This window comes from Monodon monoceros, unplaced genomic scaffold (genome assembly GCF_005190385.1).
Source record: "Monodon monoceros isolate NGI ecotype Baffin Bay Population unplaced genomic scaffold, NGI_Narwhal_1 Super_Scaffold_18, whole genome shotgun sequence".
Lineage (NCBI taxonomy): Eukaryota > Metazoa > Chordata > Mammalia > Artiodactyla > Monodontidae > Monodon > Monodon monoceros.
In genome coordinates, this window is record NW_021703774.1 from 154,671,105 (window position 1) to 154,697,662 (window position 26,558).

Below are 26,558 nucleotides of genomic sequence, written 5' to 3' on the forward strand. Positions count from 1 at the left end.
TCCCCCCAGCTTCAGGCCCAGATATCCAAATGCCTGCTTCGTAGTGTATCGCCTCTTGGATGTCCCTAACCAAAATGGCCCAAATTAAACTTCTGATCTTCTGCCCTCCTGCCCTATCTCCACCTCCTCCTGTGATCCCAGTTCTGAATGACAGCAGGCTCCACCAGCCACCCAGGCAGCCTGGCTCTCCTCTGCTGTCCTCAATTCTACCTGTGCAACCTCTCGAATCATCCCCTCCTCTTCAACGTTACTCCTGCTCTAGTTCGGACCCTCACGTTTACCTGGAATATTGCAACAGTGTCCCAACAGGCTGTCCTAACTGCAGCGTAGCCAGGTTCTGTTCAGCTATTAGGTTTCAACACCGCGCATCTGACCATGTCCCCCTCAGCAGCCACAGGTCCTCCACGACCCACCCCCGCACCCTTCTAATCTGAGCTAACACTCCTCATCTCCCATTTACAAACCCCAATAGAGCTAAGAAGTTATGGTCCCAGCCCCACCCTGAAGCCATGCTATTTCACACCACTTGGTCTTTCCCTGGACCTCCCTTCCCTTCCTCCAGGATCCTTCCTCTTGGCTCAGGTGGTTTCCTACCCACCATCCTACTGTTGCAGTTACTGACACCTGGTGGTTCAAAGCCAGGGCTCACTCACAGGCCCTGCTCCTCAGAGGTAAGGTGAGCCAGAAGAGGTAAACCGGGAAGGGGGTGATAGGCAGTGATCCGAGGTAAGCAGGTTCTTGGGAAGCCAAGGAAGGGACTAAGGAGTGATAAGCGTCAGTGGGAGCGCCAATCTCCCCACTGACTGCTTCACATGCAGAGTTCCACTCTTCAAGGTTCCCTCACATCTACTATCTAATAGTACTTCCCAAGTTGATGAACGAGCCAGGGTATGAACGGCATTCCCAGTATCATAGGCAGATGTCAGGAGAGGGATGCTCCTTTAAAATCCTTTGGAAACCATAGTCCTTGGCCAACATTGTTTAACCCTCCTGAGGAGAAATCCTGGAGGCCAAAGCACTGCGAACTAGGAAACCATCCTGTGTGAACCTTTCTGATTGAGCCTGTTGGAGCTGGAGGCAGGTCTTTACGGCCAACATTTAGACAGCACTGGGTAGGTCTGGGCCAAGATGGCTCAGAGTAAGAGTGCACCATGAACCTGGATTAAGCAATAGCCTCCAAAGCCCCCTCCGCGGCACTCCACACACACCACTCCTTCCACCCCACTTCTGCCTCAGCCTTGGCGCAAAGCTTCTGCTGTGCCTGGAGGGAAAGGGCCAGGGGGCCAACACATCAGGGTGAGTGAGCACTGGCCAGCAAGCCCAGGTTTCTTAAGGTTCAACCTATGATCCAGCCAAGTCTAACAGGAAGCAGGGCTGACCCCCTGAGAATAAGGGAAATTCTTAAAAACCCCATTTCCTTAGCCAAAACTGTATCTCATTGGAAGAAACATCACTTTGGCTACATTATTGTTCCCAATCTCAACTCACCTCTGTCTCTCACCCATATTATTGTGAAGATGGAAATTCACATCAAGTGCTTTGATGAGTTCAGCCTTGCTCAAAGCACATTACCAACTGTGAACATCCCCAGTCCTTCAATCTTCTGGGATTCTCAATGTCCATATTTGTTAAAAACAGAACTCATAGGGAATTTTAACAGAAAATGTGGTCTACAAAGTGCTTTGGCACCTGAGTTACCTGCCCCAATGTGAAAGGGGATTCAGTGAAGCAGTGAAAGCACCTCAGGCCCTAGAGACAGAGCTGGTTGAATCCTGCCTCTGCCATTTTCAGATGTGTGACCCAAGCAAGTCACTTCTCTCTTCTGAGAAATGGGGAAAATATTAGTACCTCCTGGGGCTGCTGTGAGGAGTAAATGAGATGATGTATACAAAGTGCTTAGCACAGAGCCTGCCGAAGAGCTCGATAGATGCTGGCTACTTTTGCTATTATTAATAATGATCTAGTAATGATGTCACTGTTGTTTCTACCCTTTGATAAGCTCATGGTGGCTGCTCTAGGCCACTGATTCTCAATTATGCCCCCATCACTGGAGAGTCTCAAAGTTCTCCCAGGAGGTTATGCCCCAACGGAAAATGGCCACGTATGAGAATTTGCCAGCGTACACTGATGGGGCGTGTGTACATGTGGACGGTGTAAAGGCACAGAAAGGTCTAGAATCACTGCTCAGGATCACTGATTTACCTCTAATCCCCTCAGTTACCAGTCTGGCTCAAACACACTGATAAAGCTCTTACACAACAGTAAATATAAGGGCAGCCTGAGGATTGTGTGGGTTTTTTCGCAGGAGAAAAAACACACTACACTTAAGAAAAGTGCCTTCAAATCTGGATCGTTAGCATTTGTAATTCACTTCCGAATTACCTGGACTGTACCAAGGTAAGTTCCCCAGGTACACGCTAATCTTAAAAATTGGGACAGTTTCTTTCTAGCATACGTCTTAGGATCTTGGGAGATTTAAATATACGTTTTTCTCTTTTGTCTCCTATGACGCCTTCCCTCCTGCATGGGTTCTCCTGTGGGCACTGAAGTGGGAGCTGTTGTTGAAATCTTTGCCACACTCCATACACTTGTAGGGTTTCTCCCCGGTGTGGATTCTCTGGTGAATAATAAGACTGGAGCTCTGGTTAAAGCATTTCCCACACTCTCTGCACTTATAAGGTTTCTCTCCTGTGTGGATTCTCTGGTGGGTAATGAGGTTGGAACGGTCACGGAAGAACTTCCCACACTCGAGGCATCTGTAGGGCTTCTCTCCTGTGTGCACCCTCTGGTGTGTGATGAGCTTGGAACGCTCCCCGAAGCATTTCCCACAGTCCACACACTCATACGGCTTCTCCCCAGTGTGGGTTCGCTGGTGGTTGGCCAGAGTGGAGCTCTTACTGAAGCTTTTCCCACATTCGGCACATCCATATGGTTTCTCTCCCGTGTGGATTCTTTGGTGACTGATGAGGGCAGAACTCTTGGAGAAGCTTCTTCCACATTCGGAACACTGATAAAGTTTATCCCCTGAGTTGGTGCTTCGCACTCCAGGAGAATTCAAGTTCTTACTGGCACTCTGAGTTTGTTCCAGAGATGTCTCCTCTGCTGAGTTCCTCCAGTGAGCACTAAAGGATGGGCTCTGGCCAGAGCTTTTCCCAGGCTCACCACAGTGATCAGGATTTCCTCCCAAGTGGATTCTCTGATGTTTCAGAAGGTTTGAGCTCTGGGTGAAGCCTTCCCAACATTCCCCACATTTATAGGGTTTCACCCTCGTGTGCGTTCTCTGGTGGGTGATGAGATTGGAGTGGTCACTAAAGCTTTTCCCACATTCAAGGCATTTGTAGGGCTTCTCTCCAGTGTGGATTCTCTGATGGGTATTGAAGTTGGAGCGGTCACTAAAGCTTTTCCCACATTCAGGGCATTTGTAGGGCCTCTCACCTGTGTGTATCCGCTGGTGGGCGATTAACTGCGAATTCCGGCTGAACCTTTTCACACACGTGTCACACTTGAAGGGTTTCTCTGCAAGGTACAGGCCTTGATGATCGATGAGTTTCTCTAAGTCCTCTTCAGAAGAACATTCTTCCCACTGATCCTGGGATGGATTTCCCCACTGCCCTTTACCTTCGTTTTCATTTTCACTGTCTTCCCCCCAATCATGAGGGTAGCAATCCTCTGCAGTACACTTTGATAAGGCTCCAGGCAAATCTTCAAAAATGTCTTGCTCTGAAATCTGGTCTTCATCCTCATGCCTCATCTCAAAACCTGAAAGAATGGACAGAAATGCATTCATTAGTTAGTGTCTATTTATACATATGGATCTTGTGTCTTGTGAATTTGGCTAACATGAATTTGTACTTATATTTTATATCTCACAGCTTATAAATGTGACTAACATGAAATTGATCAAGTTTCAGCGCACACAGGCATTTCTGACCTGTAAAGCTTAGGAACAGAGTTTGGGACATGCTAACTCCACCAAGGGAGCCGTAAGCCCCAGCCCAAGCAGCCAGCTGTCAGTCTCCCTGGCCAGCTACCCTATCCCACTACTGAACAATGAACACTTTCTTCTCCTGGTACATTCAGTACGGCCTATGTCATATGAGATTGAATAAACTCTATAACTTCCCAGATGAATCCAAGTAAAATCTAGACTGACTGCTTTTCTTATTTAGGGGATTACACTAAGCTAGAGATTGGATAATCTCAGCGAAGCACAAATCCTTAACTTATTCAATTTCATTCTCTCTTTTAGTTCAGAGAAAAGAAATGTGCCTGGTTTCCACACTCTCTCTGCATGCTTGCAGATTTTGTGGACATCTAATTACTCCAAGCTTACCAGTGTCCGGGGTTTTAGGACCTGGGGTTGGAGATCTGATGGCATCTTCACCTGCCATTTCATCCCAGGCCTCCTGGTTGACAACCTGGGTACCACTCTCCCCAGAAGTAGGAAGACCCACTGCCTCCTTGCTGGTCCCCATGTCTCTAACCGCAGTCCGAGCCCTCATCAGCGAGTCCAGCTCCTCATAGAAGGGGCAGGTCCCAGGTGGGTGGCTGCTCTTGGCTTTTCGGTAGCTTCGAAGGAGGTTTTTGAATCTGTAGCGACACTGCTCCAGGGTCCGCAGGAAGCCCTGTGCACACAGCCGCTCTGCAATGGCCCGGTACACCTGGCTGTTCTGGTGACAAGTGCGAAGCTTCTCAGAGAATGGGGACTCACTGAGAATGGTCAGGAAGGCCTTGGTCTCCTCGTAGCCCCAGTGCACACCTGCTGTCAGGAGTGAAGAGTTCAGAATTGAGAGACTTGATGAGATTTGCCTAGGTCATCAGGGATTGGGGTCACCTGCCCTGCTAAACACCTAGGCACTTTGGAAATCGTCCAGGTGCCTGGCACACCAGCAAATAATATACCCTTGTTTCTCAAGGCTGTGCCAGGGCTTCCCATCCCCAACCCCTTCCAAGAGACTCTATTAACATTTAGGAGTCTTGGCTAAAGGGGAGGATTTAAGTGGCCATATTATACCAGTTGACCCACGTTCCTGGCTTCAGCTGATTGGTTCAGGGAAAGGCCTGTAACTGAGATACAAGACACTGTCTCTGTACCCATTCAATACATGTGCTCTACTTTATTTATTTATTTATTGGGGGTTTTTTTTGGTTTTTAAAATTTTTATTTATTTTTTTATACACCAGATTCTTATTAGTTATCCATTTTATACATATTAGTGTATACATGTCAATCCCAATCTCCCAATTCATCCCACCACCACCCCCCAACACCACCACTTTCCCCTCTTGGTGTCCATACGTTTGTTCTCCACATCTGCGTCTCAATTTCTGCCCTGCAAACCAGTTCATCTGTACCATTTTTCTAGGTTCCACATATATGCATTAATATACCATATTTGTTTTTCTCTTTCTGACTTACTTCACTCTGTATGACAGTCTCTAGATCCATCCATATCTCTACAAATGACCCAATTTCATTCCTTTTTATGGTTGAGTAATATTCCATTGTATATATGTACCACATCTTCTTTACTCCTTCATCTGTAGATGGGCATTTAGGTTGTTTCCATGTCCTGGCTATTGTAAATAGTGTTGCAATGAACATTGGGGTGCATGTGTCTTTTTGAATTATGGTTTTCTCTGGGTATATGCCCAGTAGTGGGATTGCTGGGTCATATGGTAATTCCATTTTTAGTTTTTTAAGGAACCTCCATACTGTTCTCCATAGTGGTTGTATCAATTTATATTTCCACCAACAGTGCAAGAGGGTTCCCTTTTCTCCACACCCTCTCCAGAATTTGTTGTTTGTAGATTTTTTGATGATACCCATTCTAACTGGTGTGAGGTGATACCTCATTGTAGTTTTGATTTGCATTTCCCTAATAATCAGTGATGTTGAGAAGCTTTTCCTGTGCTTCTTGGCCATCTGTATGTCTTCTTTGGAGAAATGTCTATTTAGGTCTTCTGCCCATTTTTGGATTGGGTTGTTTGTTTTTTTAATATTGAGCTGCATGAGCTGTTTATATATTTTGGAGATTAATCCTTTGTCCATTGATTCATTTGCAAATATTTTCTCCCATTCTGAGGGCTGTCTTTTCATCTTGTTTGTAGTATCCTTTGCTTTGCAAAAACTTTTAACTTTCATTAGGTCCCATTTGTTTATTTTTGTTTTTATTTCCATTATTCTAGGAGGTGGATGAAAAAAGATCTTGCTGTGATCTATGTCAGAGTGTTCTTCCTATGCTTTCCTCTAAGAGTTTTATAGTGTCCGGTCTTACATTTAGGTCTCTAATCCATATTGAGTTTATTTTTGTGTATGGTGTTAGGGAGTGTTCTAATTTCATTCTTTTACATGTAGCTGTACAGTTTTCCCAGCACCACTTATTGGAGAGACTGTCTTTTCGCCATTGTATATCCTTGCCTCCTTTGTCATATTTTAGTTGACCACAGGTGCGTGGTTTTATCCCTGGGCTTTCTATCCTGTTCTATTGATCTATATTTCTGTTTTTGTGCCAGTACCATATTGTCTTGATTACTGTAGCTTTGTTGTATAGTCTGAAGTCCAAGAGCCTGATTCCTCCAGCTCCATTTTTTCCTTCAAGACCGCTTTGGCTATTCAGGGTCTTTTGTGTCTCCATACAAATTTTAAGAGTTTTTGTTCTAGTTCTGTAAAAAATGCCATTGCTTATTTGATAGGGATTGCATTCAATCTGTAGATTGATTTGAGTAGTATAGTCATTTTCACAATACTGATTCTTCCAATCCAAGAACATGGCATATCTCTCCGTCTGTTTGTATCATCTTTAATTTCTTTCAACAGTGTCTTATAGTTTTCTGCATACAGGTCTTTTGTCTCCCTAGGTAGGTTTATTCCTAGGTATTTTATTCTTTTTGTTACAATTGTAAATGGGAGTGCTTCCTTAATTTCTCTTTCACATTTTTCATCATTAGTGTACAGGAATGCAAGAGATTTTTCTGCATTAATTTTATATCCTGTGACTTTACCAAATTCATTGATTAGCTCTAGTAGTTTTCTGGTGGCATGTTTAGGATTCTCTATGTATAGTATCATGTCATCTGCAAACAGTGACAGTTTTACTTCTTCTTTCCCAATTTGTATTCCTTTTATTTCTTTTTCTTCTCTGATTGCCATGGCTAGGACTTCCAAAACTATGTTGAATAATAGTGGTGAGAGTGGGTATCCTTGTCTTGTTCCTGATCTAAGAGGAAATGGTTTCAGTTTTTCACCATTGAGAATGACGTTTGCTGTGGGTTTGTCGTATATGGCCTTTATTATGTTGAGGTAGGTTCCCTCTATGCCCACTTTCTGGAGAATTTTTATTATAAATCGGTGTTGAATTTTGTCAAAAGCTTTTTCTGCATCTATTAAGATGATCATACGGTTTTTCTTTTTCAATTTGTTAATGTGGTGTATCACATTGATTGATTTGCATATATTGAAGAATCCATGCATCCCTGGGATAAATCCCACTTGATCATGGTGCATGATCCTTTTAACGTGTTGTTGGATTCTGTTTGCTAGTATTCTGTTTGCTAGCTGAGGATTTTTGCATCTATATTCATCAGTGATTTTGGTCTGTAATTTTCTTTATTTGTGATATCTTTCTCTGGTTTTGGTATCAGGGTGATGGTGGCCTCATAGAATGAGTTTGGGAGTGTTCCTTCCTCTGCAATTTTTTGGAAGAGTTTGAGAAGGATGGGTGTTAGCTCTTCTCTAAATGTTTGACAGAATTCACCTGTGAAGCCATCTGGTCCTGGACTATTGTTTGTTGTAAGGTTTTTAATAACAGGTTTAATTTCATTACTTGTGATTGGTCTGTTCATATTTTCTATTTCTTCCTGGTTCAGTCTTGGAAGGTTATACCCTTGTAAGAATTTTGTCCATTTCTTCCAGGTTGTCCATTTTATTGGCATAGAGTTGCTTGTAGTAATCTCTTAGGATGCTTTGTATTTCTGCGGTGTCTGTTGTAACTCCTCTTTTTTCATTTCTAATTTTAATGATTTGAGTCCTCTCACTCTTTTTCTTGATGAGTCTGACTAATGGTTTATCAATTTTGTTTTTCTTCTCAAAGAACCAGCTTTTAGTTTTATTGATCTTTGCTATTGTTTTCTTGGTTTCTATTTCATTTATTTCTGTTCTGATCTTTATGATTTCTTTCCTTCTGCTAACTTTGGGTTTTGTTTGTTCTTCTTTCTCTAGTTCTTTAGGTGGAAGGTTAGATTGTTTATTTGAGATGTTTGCTGACTCTTGAGGTAGGACTGTATTGCTATAAACTTCACTCTTAGAACTGCTTTTGCTGCATCACATAGGTTTTGGATTGTCGTATTTTCATTGTCATTTGTTTCTAGGTATTTTTTGATTTCCTCTTTGATTTCTTCAGTGATCTCTTGGTTATTCAGTAACGTATTGTTTAGCCTTCATCCGTTTGTGTTTTTTATGTTTTTTTCCCTTAATTGATTTCTGATCTCATAACGTTGTGGTCAGAAAAGATGCCTGATATGATTTCAATTTTCTTACATTTACTGAGGCTTGATTTGTGACCCAAGATGTGATCAATCCTGGAGAATGTTCCATGTGCACTTGAGAAGAAAGTGTAATCTGCTGTTTTGGGATGGAATGTCCTATTAATATCAATTAAATCTATCTGGTCTATTGTGTCATTTAAAGCTCTTGTTTCCTTATTGATTTTTTGTTTGTATGATCTGTCCATTGGTGTAAGTGAGGTGTGAAATTCCCCCACTATTATTGTGTTATTGTCAATTGCCTCTTTTATAGCTGTTAGCAGTTGCCTTATGTATTGAGGTGCTCCAATGTTGGGTGCATTTATATTTATAATTTTTATATCTTCTTCTTGGATTGATCCCTTGATCATTATGTAGTGTCCTTCTTTGTCTCTTGTAACGTTCTTTATTTTACAATCCATTTTGTCTGATACGAGTATTGCCACTCCAGCTTTCTTTTGATTTCCATTTGCATGGAATATCTTTTTTCCATCCCCTCACTTTCAGTCTGAATGTGTCCCTAGGTCTGAAGTGGGTCATTGGTAGACAGCATGTATATGGGTCTTGTTTTTGTATCCATTCATCGAGCCTGTGTCTTTTGGTTGGAACATTTAATCTGTTCACGTTTAAGGCAATTATCAATATGTATGTTCCTATTACCATTTTCTTAATTGTTTTGGTTTGTTTTTGTAGGTCCTTTTCTTCTCTTGTGTTACCCACTTGGAGAAGTTCCTTTAGAATTTTTTGCAGAGCTTGTTTGGTGGTGCTGAATTCTCTTAGCTTTTGCTTGTCTGTAAAGCTTTTGATTTCTCCATCGAATCTGAATGAGATCCTTGCCAGGTAGAGTAATCCTGGTTCTAAGTTCTTCCCTTTCATCACTTTAAGAATGTCATGCCACTCCCTTCTGTCTTGTAGAGTTTCTGCTGAGAAATCAGCTGTTAACTTTATGGGAGTTCCCTTGTATGTTATTTGTCGTTTTTCCCTTGCTGCTTTCAATAATTTTTCTTTGTCTTTAATTTTTGCCAATTTGATTACTATGTGTCTCGGCGTGTTTCTCCTTGGGTTTATCCTGTATGGGACTCTCTGCGCTTCCTAGACTTGGGGGGCTATTTCCCTTCCCATGTTAGGGAAGTTTTTGAGTATAATCTCTTCAAATATTTTCTCGGGTCCTTTCTCTCTCTCTTCTCCTTCTGGGACCCCTATAATGTGAATGTTGTTGTGTTTAATGTCCCAGAGGTCTCTTAGGCTGTCTTCGTTTCTTTTCATTCTTTTTTCTTTATTCTGTTCCACAGCAGTGAATTCCAGCACTCTGTCTTCCAAGTCACTTACCCGTTCTTCTGCCTCAGTTATTCTGCTACTGGTTCCTCCTAGTGTATTTTTCATTTCAGTTTTTGTATTGTTCATCTCTGTTTGTTTGTTCTTTAATTCTTCTAGGTCTTTGTTAAACATTTCTTGCATCTTCTTGATCTTTGCCTCCATTCTTTTTCTGAGGTCCTGGATCATCTTCACTATCATTAGTATGAATTCTTTTTCTGGAAGGTTGCCTATCTCCACTTCATTTAGTTGTTTTTCTGGGGTTTTATCTGGTTCCTTCATCTGGTACATAACCCTCTGTCTTTTCATCTTGTCTATCTTTCTGTGAATGTGGTCTTTGTTCCACAGGCTGAAGGACTGTAGTTCTTCTTGCTTCTGTTTTCTGCCCGCTGGTGGATTAGGCTATCTAAGAGGCTCGTATAAGTTTACTCTCTACTTACTTGATGAATTGCCTTTTTAACAAACATGGGAACTGAGAATCCCTAAAGACATAAGTGGACTCCAGATAATCTTACAATAGAGTCCAACTGAGATCCCTTTCCTCTTTTGTGGAAGAAGGAAAAGGAGGTGGTCTATTTTCATTTCCTCTGCATCTAAATGATGCAGCCAGGGAGGCAGCATGGTGGAGGGAAAACGAAATAAAATTGGAGGTGGGATCCCTGGGCTCTGGTCTCGACACTTCACAGCTTGGGCTTCTGTATTTCCAGTTTTACAGGGACTGGGTGTTTCCCTAGCATCAGTTGTTCAAGTATACACTGTCATGATTTCTGCTCTATCTATTAAATATTTCACTCAACATCTTTCTTTGCCTAAATTTACTATTTGTGAAATCACCTGTTGATGTGCTCATACACATTAAAATTAAAAGTTCACTCAGGTAACACTTATGATCATCCCCATACTACCAGTGACACACTCTGGGAAATACTGAATTAGCTCTTTAAGGTCGCTTAAGGTTTTAAAAGTGTTTGCTTCTTTTTGCACAGCAAAGTAAACCACCAACAAAAGGAAAAGACAAACTACTGAATACGAGAAAATATTTGCAAATGATATGACCAATAAGGGATTAATATCCAACATATATAAAAAAGCATAGGTCAAAATAGCAAATAATTTTAAAAATGTGCAGAAGAACTGAATAGACATTTTTCCAAAGAAGAAATGCAGGTGGCCAACATGCACATGAAAAGATGCTCAATATCGCTAATCATCAGGGAACTGCAAATCAAAGCTATAATGAGATATCACCTCACACCTGTCAGAATGGCTGGTACCAAATAGTCTACAAATAACAAATATTGGCGAGGATGTGGAAATAAGGGAACCCTAGTGTACACTGTTTGTGGGAATGTAGATTGGTGCAGCCACTGTGGAAAACAGTATGGAGGTGTCTCAAAAAACTAAAAATAGAACTACCATGTGACCCAGCAATTCCACTCCTGGGTATATATCCAAAAAAACAAAGAAACTAATTTGAAAAGATACATACACCCCAATACTCATAGCAGAACTATTTATAATTGCAAAGACATGGAAACGACCTAAATGTCTGTCAACAGATGAATGGGTAAAGAAGATGTGGAATATATATATACAATGGAATACTATTCAGCCATAAAAATGAACAAAATTTTGCCATTTGCAGCAACGTGAATGGACTTGGAGAGCATTATGCTAAGTGAAATAAGTTCACACAGAGAAAGATAAATACTGTTATGTTATCACTTATATGTGGAATCTAAAAAATAGAACAAACTGGTGAATATAACAAAAAAGAAGCAGACTCACAGATATAAGAGAGCAAACTAGGAGTTACCAGTGGGGAGGGGCAAATATAGGGGTGGGGAATGGGAGGTACGAACTATTAGGTGTAAGATAAGCTCAAGGATGTATTGCACAACATGGGGAATATAGCCAATAATTTTGTAATAACTGTAAATGGAAAGTAACCTTTAAAAATCGTAAAAAAATTTAAAAAAAATTTAAGTGTTTGCTTCCATAACTAAGAAAACTCAAACAAGCAGAACTGATCATAGGAGAGAGAACAGGAGCTTGAGGATGACCTACTCTAGCAGCATCACTCCAGACTGTGCCCTGAACTACAGAGCAGAGGTTTGGTTGGTGAGAGGGTTGGAATCTGGATCCGATTAAGCCCCAATGTTCTTACCAATACGACTCTGGAGCAGAGCTGGGCCCCCTGGAATCCTGGGTCTGTGGACGAACTCTTCAGTGGCCAGGTGACTGTCATCACCATTACAGTCGTCCGTTGTTTCCTCAGGCTCCCAGCCCCCTTCCTCCTGCTCATCCACCTCCATGTCACTGTCCCCCAGCCTGGGGAGAGCCACAGCCTCTCCTGGGCCATCTGAGGCTCTGATGGCCGTCCGAGCCCTCACCAGGGCCTCCAGCTCCTCATAGAAGGGGCAGGTCCCCGGCGGGTGGCTGCTCTTGGCTTTCCGGTAATTCCGTAGGAGATTTTTGACTCTGTAGCGACACTGCTCCAGGGTCCGCAGGAAGCCCTGTGCCCTCAGCCGCTCTGCAATGGCCCGGTACACCTGGCGGTTCTGGTGACAAGTCCGGAGTTTTTCAGAAAAACGAGACTCACTCAGAATTGCCAGGAAAGTCTTAGTCTCCTCATAGCTCCAGTGCACACCTGATACTTTCACATCCTCCACGTCCCACTGATATCGTTCTTCCCAGGCCTTGGAATCCCTCCAGGCCAATGCCTGAGCTGGTTTTGTTTGCTCAGTATCCCAGCTGTAATCTTCAGGGTTCTTTTGTCCAGACTTTACAAATCTTGGACCCCAAAATTCTGGTCCTTGCTCTTGCTGGGAGATGACGGTTGGTTTTGAAACTGGAACTCCTATACAAAAGGAAGAAGAGACATGATTAAGTAGAAAGGATCTGTTGAGCAAGGCGTTTGTCTAAGAAGTCCTTGAAACATTTGCCTGCAAGAAACTAAAGAGAAATTCCCAAGCTAATCCCTTAAGAGGTCTGGAAAGAAAGGGAGAGGTAACTAGAGGTAATCTCATCAGAAATATATTGACCTGTATGCTTTGTTCATTTGCTTTTTCGTTGGTGTTATGAAATACATCATGCAAAAGAGTGACTGTTACTGATTCACAGATGGGCACATGCCCTAAATTAGTCAAATCAGAATAAATTTAACAGTTGGAGGAAAGGTTGTGTGTGGTGTGAGTCTCTCTTGCTAGGAACTTGAGGTCTCAATGGCCGTTGGCATCTACCTTTTGCCTACGACAAAAAATACCTTTAATATGAAGCTGACACAAAGAATGGCAGAGCAGACAGAAAGAAAGAACCCAGGTCCGCTGTGAAGTTGCTGAGCCAATTTGTACTGTGGTTGGAGCATACCCTCCTCTGGACTTCCAATACTGTGAGAAAATAAATTTCCATATTTCTCAAAACACTTAGCTGTGTTTAAAGGACAAATGTCCCAATAGCTCCCAACCACAGCAAATAGGAAGGCTTTAATTAAAATAGATATTTGAAGAAAACTAGATGAAAGAGTTTAGAGCTAAAAGAGGCTTAAGGATTCTGTAGTTCAGCATTTCCCAAAGGTTGTTCCTTTGAACACTATTTTCCCCAGATATCATGTGTAAAAAGGGCACACTTTTCATCATGTGTAAAAAGGATACACTGCCCAGCAAGTAGCCAACAGCTCCTAGTGTCTTACTTTACTGCCGTGAGTCAGACCTGCCACTGTCTCTCTACCTTATCCCACTCTCACGTCTAACTCTCCTCTTACTGATCCCAGGCTCCATGAGGAAATGTTCATTATTGTTTGACTTCCTGTGAAAATGTGCCTAAAGAGAAAGGGGTCTGTGCTGGTCATAAGGGCTTCAAGTATTTTGAGCCCTGTGATATTTATTTCTCATTGTGGTTTAAACACGTCAGTCTCCTGGGCTTAGTTCACTTGACTCTGCCCCGAGAGATGGACCTTGTTTGATGCTGAAAAGACTGGGTTTCTGGGCCAGCAGGCTGGGCGCAGCCCTGGGACGGTGGTGAATGTACTGAGGAAATAAGATAATGAGCGCTGAGAGGGCAGGCTCTTGGCAGCCAGCCTGCCGGCCCAGAAAACCACGCCCCACACCCCGTCCCTGCTGCCACAGTGCTGGCCACAAAGAGCACGTCTTCTCCCTAGGTCTGAAATTCCAGAGACTTCACAGAGCCATGAGTCTTAGGGAGTGATGAAACACTCCTTGGGAACTGAGTGTACTGGAAACCCGAGCGTATCTTATCCAGAGGGCACTGTTTCCTTACCCAGGGGCAGGCCGTTCCCACAGCTGTCTCCTGGGGGGTCCTTGCAGAACTCCTTCTCAGCGTGTCTGCCGGGACCCAGAGCTTCCTGCGGGATGTACAACAGAAGGACCTCAAATGTCACTGACCCTTCAAAACAGCCTGGGAGTCCCACCAGGCCCCAGGAAATATAATGGACACAGCGATACCATGTGTGAGGCTAGCATCCTAAGGAGCAGCTTGACCCAGGAGAGGCCCAGTGGACGGGGGATGAGGGGCAGAGAGAGAAGAGAGGAGCAGGGCAAGGGCACAGGAGAAGTAATGACAGGAAAGGAGGAACAAACAGCAGCTTACCTGAGACTCCACTGTCACCTCCCAATCTCCAACGCTTCCCATCTTTGGTAGAGTAGGGACTCGGGGAGTGAGGACAGCTGAGGAGGAGAAAATATCTCTGAAACCCAAGCTCTGGTTCCCAAAAAACCACCTCCCTCTCAGGTCCAGCTTTCCTAAACCCTTGCTTGGATCAAACTGAGACTATTCCTGTAGCCAGTGCAGACTTCCACTTTCTCTCCTTCTAGAGTATCTAGCTCCTAAGCTGCCATGTGTGAGATGTCAGCCCTGAACTCCTACGATCACCAGCCTGCCCCAGGCCCAGCCTGAACCTGCTACATGATTCAGCTACAGTGGGGTATGCTAACACCATTGGGAGCTTCATCTTCTTACTTCTCAGGGTGTCCATCAGACACTACTGTAGCCCTTGCCTTGAATTCTGCATATCCCTCCTCAGGCACCCTTCCTCACCCCCCCACCCCTTACCCCTCTTCCCTGATGGTCCCTGACTCTTGGTACTCACCACTCTCTTTCAAGGGCTGTGGTGCCATCTTGGTGTCTAGATGCTTGGGAAGGTCAGGACATGGATTCTTCACCCACTGTTTCTGGGACTGTCCCTCGGGCCAGTGATCTGCTGTCCACAGCTGGAAGCTCTGAGATTCCTTCACTGTCTTTAAGGACCTGGTCTCTTCTGCACACAGTTCCAGTTCCTACACACAGACAGCCAAAATTCCCAACCGTAAGTTCAATAACTGGTAGGGCAGGGCATGTTCTTTTGAGTACAGCTGTGGTTCAGAGGTTAACAGGCTCTTTTTAAAAACCAAAGATAGCTTAACGTTTGACGACAAAGCCGTCAGACTAATTTCAGTAAACATACCAGCATTTATACCACCAAATGAGTACTTTCTATTCAACACAGAAAGGCTATGCAAGTGTCTAAATGAGGCCACTATTACTCAAAACATTTTTGAATCATAACAAGATAAATTATGTAAAATTTTTGTGACATTAAAAAAAAAAAGATAAAAGTTAACCAGGTATATGTTAAAAGGCAAAAGGAAGCATAAAAGCAGATACAACTATAACTCCAAATGTAATTGCTCTAAATATTCCTGCTGAAAGGCAAAGAAAATTCAAAGAATTGTTGATGGAATCTTAAAATGAAATGAAAGAATGTGCTGTTTCAGAAAGGCACATCTGATCTCAAAACAGAAAGATACGCAGAGATAAGGCACTGTAACTCAAAAAGAAAACAGAAGTGGCAATTTTAATTTCAATGTAGAAGTTTAGGCAAAAAAGTACTCAGAGATATGGAGAATATACATATAATAAAAGGAAATAATCAATTAAGAGATAACATTACCCAATTCAGCTCTATCAATCATAAAGCTAATCTCTTATCTCTCTCTCAATTGGTTCCAAATTCAGAGGTAGTGGTTGAGATGTTATTTCCTGGCCCTAAAACCCCAACAATAGAACAATCTCATTGTGTCATAGAAACACCTAACTTTAAAAAAAGTATTACAATTTTTTCAATAGGCATTTTCAATACTCACATCGTTCAAAAATAGAAAATATACACAAGGATATAATCAGTGAAAATACCCCATCCCCACCTGTCTCCATTCCACCTGCCTAGTATCTTCCTGGACTCCTCACCGCAGGTAAACACGGTTCTTCTGCATCCTTTCAAGTTTCTTTATATACATGCAACTGTAAATATATTTTCTTATTTTCCCCATTTTTACACAAAAGATAGCAACTATATATATATACATTGCCCTGAACCTTATTATTTTTACCCAAAATAATATCCATCTTCATCAAACTTTATTATTGAGTTTGCCAAACTTCACTCCAAAAATCTTTTGGCCAATCTGAAAACTCAAATCCGCTCTCACAGAGAGTAACTTTATCTTTGAGAAGATATATAAGAATGGGCCATGATCATCAAAAGCCATTCCCAGTGAGGGGACCCAACAATGTCCTGTGTGGTTCACAGAGAGAAAACACCTGTTTATCAACATTTTAAGAAAACAATAACTTTGTGTTCAAGATAAAAATAACTTTGTTATAGTTACAATCTTATAACCCACAGAAGTACTGTGGACTGGACTCAACAATAATCCTCACTCCCAGCCCCAGCTCCTCCAACTATTGCTACGCCTAAGCAAAGATTCTCATTCTGTGGACGGTCATTGTAGACACAGAAGAAGTAGATTCAAGTGACAATCAGGAGGCAAAAATTCAGCAGGATATTGGTTGGGGTAAGGTGAATTAAGAATCCATCAAATGTGGTACATACATACAATGGAATACTACTCAGCCATAAAAAAGAATGAAATAATGCCATCTGCAGTAACAGGGATGGACCTGGAGACGATCAGACTAAGAGAAGTAGGTCAGAAAGAGAAAGACAGATACTGTACAATATTACTTATATGTGGAATCTAAAATATGACATAAATGAACCTATCTACGAAGCAGAAACAGACTCACAGACATAAAGAACAGACTTGTGGTTGCCAAAGGGAGGGGGGTCAGGGGAGAGATGGATTGGGAGTTTGGGGTCAGCAGATGCAAACTATTATATATAGAATGGAAAAACAACAAGGTCCTACGGTACAGCACAGGGAACTATATTCAGTATCCTGTGATAAACCATAATGGAAAAGAATATAAAAAAGAATGTATATATATGTATAACTGAGTCACTTTGCTGTAGAGCAGAAATTAACACAACATTGTAAATCAACTGTAGTTGAATTTTTTTTAAAAATCCGTCAAAAATGCCTGTGCACCACACTAAAACCTGCACACGGATGTGTATAGCCACTTTATTCATAATTGCCAAAACTTGGAAGCAACCAAGAGGTCCTTGAGTAGGTGAACAGACAAATAAACCATGGTACATCCAGACAATGGAATATTATTCAGCACTGAGAAGAAATGAGCTATCAAGCCATGAAAAGGCATGGAGGAACCTTAACGCACATTACAAATTGAAAAAAGCCAATCTGAAAAGGCTATACACTGTATGAGTCCAACTATATGACATTCTGGAAAAGGCAAAACTATGAAGATAGTAAAAAGATCTGTGGCTTTGTGGTTGCCAGAAATTGGGGGAAAAGGAGGGATGAATAGGTGGAGCACAGATGATTTTTAGGGCAGTGAAACTATTCTGTACAATACTATAATGGTGGACACATGCCGTTATACATTTGTCCACATCCATAGAATGCACAGCACCCAGAGTGAACCCTAACGTAAACATGGACTGTATTTCTGTCTACCTACATTACTGCTGCAGGCATCCAAAGAGATCACATATGTAAAAAGATTCTGTTAAGTATAAAACACAATACAAATTAAATGACTGTGAATATGGTACTGAGAGGCGGCTTAGAGCAGTGGTTACAAATCCTGGCTTCAGAATCAGACTGCCTGAACTCAAATCCTGCCTCTACCATCTAGTAGCCAGCGACCTTGAGCCAACTACCTTCCTCTCCCTTGCTTCAGTCTCCTCATGGGTAAAATTAGGCTAACGGTATCTATCTCATTTAACTGGTGACAGGATTAAATGAGTTAATACATGGAAAGCACTTAGTACAGTGCCTGGTACATGGTACTGTTCAATAAATGTCAGATGCTTGATAATATTATTATTGTGGTTTTGGCAATTATCAACCTAGCTGCAGCCCCACTACCTTGCCTGACCTGTTCCTTGGAGAACAGACTATTTGCCTCACCCGCTGTCCCGCGGCCCGCGCCTCTCGGTGCCAATCCTCCACCAGGGCCACCGCCTCCTCGCCGCTCTCAGGGTGGCGTGCCTGTACCCAGGCCTGGACCTCCCTGGGTAAGATAGTCAGGAACTGCTCCAGCACCAGCAACTCCAGTATCTGCTCTTTGAGGCGGATCTCCGGCCTCAGCCAGTGACAGCAGAGTGCCCAGAGCTGGCTGAAGGCCTCATGGGGTCCCGCCGCATCCCTGTACCGGAACTGCCTGAAGCGCTGGCGGGAGGCCTCGGGGCCAGGGACAGGGTCACGGTCCTTCTCCCGGGGTTGGGAGTCTGGTCTCCACGAGTCCTCCTCCAGCTTGACAATCAAGAGTTCTTCAGGCTCTGGGAGCGGGGAGGCCTGGGCCCGGGCTTCCAGGGCTACAGCCATGGTCTCTCCTGGATGCCTCCTTTCAGCTGCCCGTCCTTGTCCAGCGTCTTCCTGCATCTGTAGTGTGTCCTCAAGGGGCTCCTGGGAGAGGAAATGCTCCCCCAGCCTCTGAAGGCAGAAAGACAAGGGACAGTGTGAGCAAGAGGACCAGCAGCCTCACCTTCCCCACTCCCCACACACCTTCCACTGCTCTGCGTGGGGTGGGACTGCTAAGAAACGCCCTTTCCCGTAAGCGGGAAGTTAGTCCACAATCTACCACCAAACCAGCCGCCGGCACACCTTGGAGGAAGACAGCACAGTATTAAATCCTCCGAGACACCCTAAACGCCTGAGCTGGGCATCAAGGCTGCCATGATTGGTCCCAGCCCAGCCCTCCTCCCTCTACATGTGTCCCAAGTCTGACCTTCCCTCAAGTTGCTTTCCAAATGTCACCCCCTCCATAAGGTCTTTCTTCCTGGGCCTTAAGCTTTCCTCTAAGAGTGCTCTCCTTGCAAAATCCCTCACTCTACACTCTCCCTTGGTCATCCCACCCATTTGCCATTTTTCACCATCTCTAAACTGATGACTCCCAAAACTCCAGCCGAGACCTGTCTCCAGACTCCAAAGTCCAACCACCTACAAGGCATTTCCACTTGACTCTTTCTTAGGCGCCTCCAACTCAATGGGTCAAAAACTGAATTCATCATTTTCTCTTGAAAACCTTTCCCTCTTCTGGAGCTCTCCATCCAGTGAAGGCACCACCTTCCATCAAGGTACCCATGCCAGAAACGTGGTCATCATATTTTTCCAAATTTCCCACATCCATTCATCACCAAGCTGGGTCTTCTTGGCCTTCACAGCATCTCCATCCCCAGCCAGTGTCACCTCCTTGTCAAAAAAAACATCATGCTTTCACTTGATCAGCCCCCTAACTCATGTCCCTGCCTTCACTCCCCTCACCCCAACCCCTGATTCATTCTTCACACAACCAGATGAGATCAAAATCTGACCATGTCACTTCCCTGCTAAACACCCTCCACTGGCCTCCCATTGCCCTCAGGATAAAGGGCAAGCCTTGCCCAAGTCTCCACCTCATCTCTTGACCACGCTCCCACTTGGCAGGGTGTTTCAGGCACGGTTCATGGCTCCTGCAACAGGCTGCCCTCTGAGCCCTCCCACACGCCACCGTCTCCTTTGGGAACAGTCTCGTCCCTTTCTTCACGCAGCTGTTAGCTGAAATTATACTTTTTCCAAGCAGCCCTCCCTGTGCCCTGAAACAAGATTCAATCTTCAGCCACATGCTCCCATGTCACCTTAGGTGCTCTCTACCATTACCCTCATCATACTTTATTGTAATTATCTTACCCACTAGATCATACGCTTCCTAAGGGACCTAGCACAGCACTCAGCACACAGAGGAAGCACTCAATAAACAGTGAAATAATGGTCAACTGATAACGGTGATGGGTCATGAAGCAAGGATTATAATTAATCACTTTCTAGATTAAAAAACAGAGAATGACCTTCTTGCTGATGTCAAAAGGAATTCTTTTCTCCTCTTTATTTCCATCTCTGTGACACTTCCCATGTTCTACATTGTACTAGAGGGCTGTGTGTACACATGTGTGTCCCCAGAAAGATTACAGCCTGACTGAGGGCAAGGAATATAGCTCACTCTTCTTTTTCACACCCCTCCCCTCCGCCACCCCACAATAAGCAAGGTGCAGTAAACACAGGAGGCGCTCAGTAAATGCTTGTTGAATGAACGCCTGGGGGTTGCTTCTTTTACACAATGAAGACTCTGAGGACACTCACGCTGGGTTATCTGGAAAAATGAGCTCTCTGCGTCACTCCCAACAGATATAGATAACATTAAAAACACCCACTCACAGGAGGCTACTAGCTGCTTCCAAGTGGGAATGACACAGCTGAATTGAGAATGGAGGGAGGGTGATATTTCGATTTTAGGCCATCTGACTGGACTGTCTGCAAACAGGCAAGGGTGATGAAAAATAAAGGCTTGTCCTAAGGACCTCCACACACATAGGGAGAGGCTAGGAACACAACTCATGACCACCTGGCAACTTCCTGCTTGTCCTTCAGCTACCAGCTCAATGTCACCTCACCTGTTAAGAGTTTCTTGACATGCCCTTGTCATGCCCAGCTCCCATCCCCACTCTCCAAAAATCACCTTCCCTCATCCTGTGTGCCCAAAGCACTTGGCACGTACCTCTAACATAGGTGTTACCTGACACTATTATAGTTACCTGTTCTTACATCTGACAGTCCCATTAGATTCTATTGCTAGAGCCACTACTGTATCTTACCCATTTCTGTATCCACAGTGCCCAACCCAGTGTCTGATAAACAGCAGGGCCATCGGAAATTTTGCCTTTTATTAAAATGGTAAATCGGATACATCAAAAGCCTCATGGGCTACGGAAGGTCCATAACTTACACTGAGCTAAAGAATTAACCTTTCATGAAATTTCTTTTTTAACCACACCTTAATCATGCACCAGTCCAAACACATTTGCATCACTGTCTCACACAAAGACTAATTCGCCAGTCACCTGCAGAGTCCCACTATGGACCCTGCACTGTACTGGGGGCTAAAGCGCCAACAGTGAGTAAGACAAACAGTCTCCACCTTCATCAAAGTTACAGTCTAATGAGAGAGACAGTCAAGAAAGCAAGCAAAGAGGTGTATGCTCCGGCACAGAGCGGACACTAACAAAAACAGGCAATTAGTAGCCCCACCAGGCCCAAAGAGTCTCAGATAATAGGCATTTTCTTCTGGGAATACTTGAAAGTTGCAAAGGCTCGTTTCAAATACAATCTGAAAGATTTTTCTGCTACTCTCTTAGACAAATATGAATAGCAGTCTAGCCACAGAGGGAGGTCAACACAGTCAGCAAAGCAGACTTCACACAGAGCTGACAGAGGAAAAATGGACAACGGCATTCCTCAGTCCTGAGACTACCAGAAATATGGGGGCTCACTAGGATCAGCAACCTCAAAGAGTATCCATTTATTGAGTGCCCACGGGGTGCCAGGCTTGGTGCTAAGTGTTCTACATTCATGATCTCACTGAATCTTCCAGGCAAGCAGCTGAGGAGTCATTAGTGTTGAGCTGACTTCCACTGATCTGTAACTTACACATACTAAATTACGTACAAACACCAGAAGGAGAAGGAAAGGACATAATTTAAATAGTGCAGCCAGTTCCATTCACTATGTGTCTATTCCAGAGCACGTGGTGATGGTACCCATGACTCTGCTGGTCCCCAGACCGATTCAGCTCCCCCCAGCCTCTTTCCACTGAGTGAGCAGTGTCTTTCATATACTGTGGTCACTAAACACAAGCCAACTCTTTCATCTAACGTTCAACCAATAAACCCCAGCTGTGCTATTAGCTTATCAAAAGACGGCACGTTGGTTTCTAAATGGCTCCTAGCCAAAGGATTTTCAAGCTGACTGTGATTTTTGGCTAAATGTGATTTTCACCTTCTGTGCTGACGTTAGACTATAATCATATTCTTCTAGCCCGTAAGGTATGACTTCACTATGTCCCCAATCCACATATAGGGAACTGAGCTTCTATGAAGAAGATTCATGTGAGGTTCCACAACCAGCACGTGGTAGAGTTGGGATCTAAGCCCAGTTTTCTCCAGTCATTTTTCTTAACCATCACACAGAGCCTCCTCTAGGTTGGCCAGTATTCCAAACCCCTGAGAAGATGGTATGGAGAGTGCAAAGAACATGAAGGCAAGGGTGAGCAGATCAGGGTTCCAGTTCCACTCCTGCCTTTTACCAGCTGTGTGACTTTGTGCAGGTCACGTAGCCTCGCAGCTGCCTATCTAGACTGCAGCTAACAGCCAGACTCTACTCAGCACCTGCCCCAGGCTCCCAAGTTAGTAAGATGGGAACACAGCAAAGAAACAGGGACACTAGAATCAATGGTCACAAATTTAAATGGCTGTGGGTCAGGCAACGTAAATGAGTACACGAGTGGAGCGGGGACTGCAGCCAACTACAGAGCACCAGGACGCACATTGGCCCAGTGTTCCCAGGCCTTCCAACTTTTCCCAGAGAAGCTAGAACTCTGCAATTCTAAATGTTGGCAACCAACTCAAAATTGTTTCAAACACCATAAGGATTAAATAGAGGATGATGGTAGGTTTCATTCAGCATGGGCTGTCACTTTGCCACCTTTCAGCTAAATGATCTCAAAGGTCTCTTCCAATAGCCAGGAAGACCTAGAAAGGGTACAGACTCCTCTCAGCAATGAGGGATCTGCCAGTAAAGCCAGGATCCCTTCATAAACCCAGGGAAGCTGAGGGGCATCCTGGCTCCTGTGGATGTGGACATGGTTAGTGGGGTGCCAGCAAACAGTGGGCTGGAAGAGAAGCTCTGCCCCAGTCCCATGGGAAAGGTCAAGACTAGTCTGTGACCTGCAAAAAGAAAGAAACTGGGAGTTCCCGAAGGCTATCAAGCTCACTTGGCTGACGGTCCAGGCTACTGCTTAAAGCAGCCTGACCTTACACTTAAGGGCTTAAACCAGGGAGAGCAAATAGGTTTCATTTAAGGCACCAACTTCAGTCAACTGTGCTAAGGATTCTGAATCCCATGTGAGTATGTGTTGTGACCAATGAGTTGTGACTTCCAGACACAGGAGGGGGAGTAGCAGCACACACTCCGTGTATTTGCCACCCCTGGCTTAAACTCCCATAGGCACTGAATCAGCTTCCAGCAAAGACGGCCCTGACAGGCAGGAGAAGACTAAAGCTCACACCCATGGAAATCCACTGGATGAAGCGGTTTTCAAGCCTGGTATAGCAAAGCTCACCCTGGATGGTCTTTATTGACATATTCATCAAGCATTTACTGACTTATTTGATTTACATCAAGTACTTACTACTCTGGGCTGGGCAGTGGGGAAATGGAGGTGATGCAGAAACTGTTCCTGTCCTGGAGATGCATACAGTACAGTGGAAGAGACAAAAAAGGAAAAAAAAAAAAACCCACAGATAATTATGATCAAATGTGGTAAATGCAATAAAAGAGGTCTGTGGGAGCTGGGGTGGGGGGGTGACTTGAACAAAGTAACCTTTGAGTTGGTTCTAGAACAAAGAATGGTTCTCTTAGCAGAGAATGGGGGGGGGGGTGGGGGAGTGTATTCTCAGCAGACAGACCAGCATGTATAATGGTGGAAAACCAAACAGCCTCCCCGAGATATAGGGATAACCTTGACAACACGAAGATCAGGCTGGAAAGGGAGTTCATTAAGGGTCTTGAATGTCAGGCTAAGGTGTTCAGACTTAATTCCATAGGTGATGGGAGTTAATGAAGCTTTTTAAGTAGAAGGCCAAATCTGATTTGGGTTCAACAGATCACGGTAGCTACAATGTGTTTGTCCAAACTGTGGAGGTGAAAAGGTGTAGGCTTCAGAAAAAACCCTGACAAAGAAATGTCTCAAGATACATTAAGGAAACTGAAAGATTTGAATATTCCTGGATGTGGAAGAATGCAAGAGGAATCAGAGGGCGCCTGGTAAAGTGGATGTTGGTACCATTCACTTCCATCAGGCAGAAGGAAAGAGGTGCAGGTTTGGGGAGGAACACAACAGCCAGTCCCACCCACTGAGTTCCAGAGGTCAAGACCATTAAAGAAAGTGTACGGGGGTATCAACTCAGATGTTTGTTTTAAATGAGCAGGTAGGGGCTGGAACACTATTTTTAAGGTCCGGCTTCATGCTCAGGCCCACTCACCTTCACTTCTTGTAGGGCCCCAGAATCCTCTATCTTTCCCTATAAGGTCTCCAGACCCTTCCACCTTCAGAACCTCCCCCGGTCCCCTCACCTACACACCCTTCTAAGAACCTCCACTCCCAGGGCCTTCTATCTCCCTCCGCATCCCCGACCCCTCTATGACCCTTTCCATCTCCGGACGCTTCATCCTCTGACCGCCCCTCACCCCCACCCCACATAAAAGCTTCTTTCTCCCCTCTCACCTTCCCCGGCCCCCCGTGACACCACCAACTCCTAAGTCTCCAGCCTAGAGCCTTGAGTCTCAGCTGCCCCCGCCCCGCCCGGACTCACCCACCGAGACACCCACTTCACAACAGGGCGGAAGTGTTCCAGGGCTCGCGCAGGGAATGCTGGGATGCGGAGTCCGAGCGGCGCCACCCCGGGAATGGAGCATCTGGGACTACAACTCCCAGAAGGAACAGCGGGAGCGCCGGTGGGCGGCACCCACCGCTTGCCGCCTTTCAGATGCCGTCAGCCAATAGATGCGTCATTCCTCCGGGTCCCCGGCACCGGAACAAATCGGAACAGAGTCTAAGCGTGAGGGTGGGGCCTGTTGTGATCCCGGTCCTTTCCACAAGCTCCGGGGTAACGTCACCGCCCAGTGGGAGGGCATTCAAGGAGAAGGGGCGGGGTGTATTGAAGGGGCGAAGTGAGAGCCCGAGGCCCTGGAGAGATCAAAGCAGAAACAGTAAGAAATAAGGGAGAGAGGGTGACTAGAGGTGACCACACTGGTGGGCGGGAGAGAGTTGAACAATTGTAGGTTCAATTTCCAGCTCACAGTTAAACTGCGTAACTTTGAATCAATTGAGAACCTCGCGTTCTTCACCTGTGAAGTAAGGATAATAATAGCATCCATGTCGCTGGGTTTTTGTGAAGCTTACTGGGATAATACACCTAAAACATTAGCTCAGAACTTGGGTCCTAATAGCGAATATTAGCTATTATTATGTAAATCAGTTAGTATGGAACTTGGCATTTCCCGGGTGTTGGAAGAATGTTAATCGTTATTAGAATAATAATCACAACAATTTTAATATAAATGCAGTTGCTTTGTTCCGTTGTGAATACTTTGGAGTATGAGCAATCTAATAATGGGTTTGAGAATGTGGGTTTTGTAGTCAGAAACGGATTCAAATCCCAGCCCAACGACTTAATAGCTGTGTGTCCTTGAACGAATTATTGCGTCTCTTTTGTCTTCAGTTTTTTCCTCGGTAAAATGCAGGTGATATGACAGAACCTACATTGCAGGGTATTGTGAAGATTAGATGAGTTAATGCAGGTAAAACATGGTCTCTGAAGTCAAGGTGCTTGTGTTTGAAACGTCTTACTTTCAAATTCAGGATGTAGGCCTTTCCACTCACTAGTTGTGAAACCTTGGGCAAATTACTTAACCTCTTTATGCCTCAGTGTTCTTATCTATAAAATGGGAATTATAATAATGGCATCTACCTGCTAGGGTTTGTGAGAGGAATAAATGGGGAAAAATAGGTAAAGACCTTAGTACGTGTTTGGCAGAAGGAGTTTAATAATCATTAGCTATTATTATTTTTACTAATAGTTATGAGATTTGGGGGAAATTGACAGTACCTAGCATATGGCAAGTGCTCAACACATGTTAGCTATTGTTAAAATTAAGGGAATTCTATATCTTAATTTTAAAGACCCAATTCAAAGCGCTTGTCCCCTGTGAAATATGTTTCAACTCATTGGTAGTAATAATTCATGTGATTTTACTCAGTGAATGTAACAGCAACCTACAAGCACTCATTGTTGTTGAAACCTCACAACAACCCTATGAGGTGGGTATTATTATCCCCAATTTAAAAGGGGGAAATGAGGGCTTAGACAGGTGAAGTGACCTGCTTGAGATCAAATAGCTAATATGAGCCAGGGCTGGGATTTGAACTTCGGGGCATATAACTCCAAAGGTTTCTTCTCGGCCCCATACCTGCATAAGGAAAAGATCACGGGTGGAGCGGGGTGCTGAGTGGGGAGAGAGATGGTGCAGCGGTGTGAGGTGCTAGGAGAACTGGAGACATTTAAGACTCAGAGCGTCAGACTCTGAAGCTGGAAAGGCAGCTTTGCAGGGTCAGGTAAGAACGTCCTCTTCAGGTTCACCTGCCCTGAAGGGGAGGAATGGAGGTGAGGATGCACAGGGAGAGGACACCATTAGGACACAAGA

At 44.2% G+C, this 26,558-nt stretch overlaps 1 protein-coding gene across 3 annotated transcripts; it reads right to left on the reverse strand.

The window, feature by feature from the left end:
• Positions 1 to 1,678: 1,678 nt before the first annotated feature.
• ZSCAN20 (zinc finger and SCAN domain containing 20) lies at positions 1,679 to 24,783 on the reverse strand. 3 transcript variants are annotated; one of them, XM_029229233.1, is made up of 8 exons: positions 24,668 to 24,783; positions 18,171 to 18,695; positions 14,945 to 15,131; positions 14,446 to 14,522; positions 14,116 to 14,200; positions 12,005 to 12,697; positions 4,334 to 4,762; positions 2,336 to 3,759 (listed from the first exon to the last, which is right to left on the reverse strand). In XM_029229233.1, exons 2-8 carry the CDS (start codon positions 18,642 to 18,644, stop codon positions 2,504 to 2,506), a joined length of 3,201 nt encoding a protein of 1,066 aa, XP_029085066.1. In that variant the 5' UTR covers positions 18,645 to 18,695; positions 24,668 to 24,783; the 3' UTR covers positions 2,336 to 2,503. The 3 variants fall into 3 exon arrangements, with proteins under 3 accessions (XP_029085068.1, XP_029085066.1, XP_029085067.1); XM_029229234.1 differs by having other exon boundaries at positions 2,391 to 3,759; positions 4,334 to 4,759; positions 24,668 to 24,701; XM_029229235.1 differs by lacking the exon at positions 4,334 to 4,762 and having other exon boundaries at positions 1,679 to 3,759.
• Positions 24,784 to 26,558: the final 1,775 nt, after the last annotated feature.

Coding starts and splice junctions, on each gene's coding strand:
- ZSCAN20 (XM_029229233.1), bottom strand. CDS start 18,644: ATGCAGGAAGACGCTGGACAAGGACGGGCAGCTGAAAGGAGGCATCCA. Junction 15,132..18,170: donor CGCGGGCCGCGGGACAGCGG/GTGAGGCAAATA, acceptor GTCTGTGTGTAG/GAACTGGAACTGTGTGCAGA. Junction 14,523..14,944: donor ACAGCCCTTGAAAGAGAGTG/GTGAGTACCAAG, acceptor TCTCCTCCTCAG/CTGTCCTCACTCCCCGAGTC.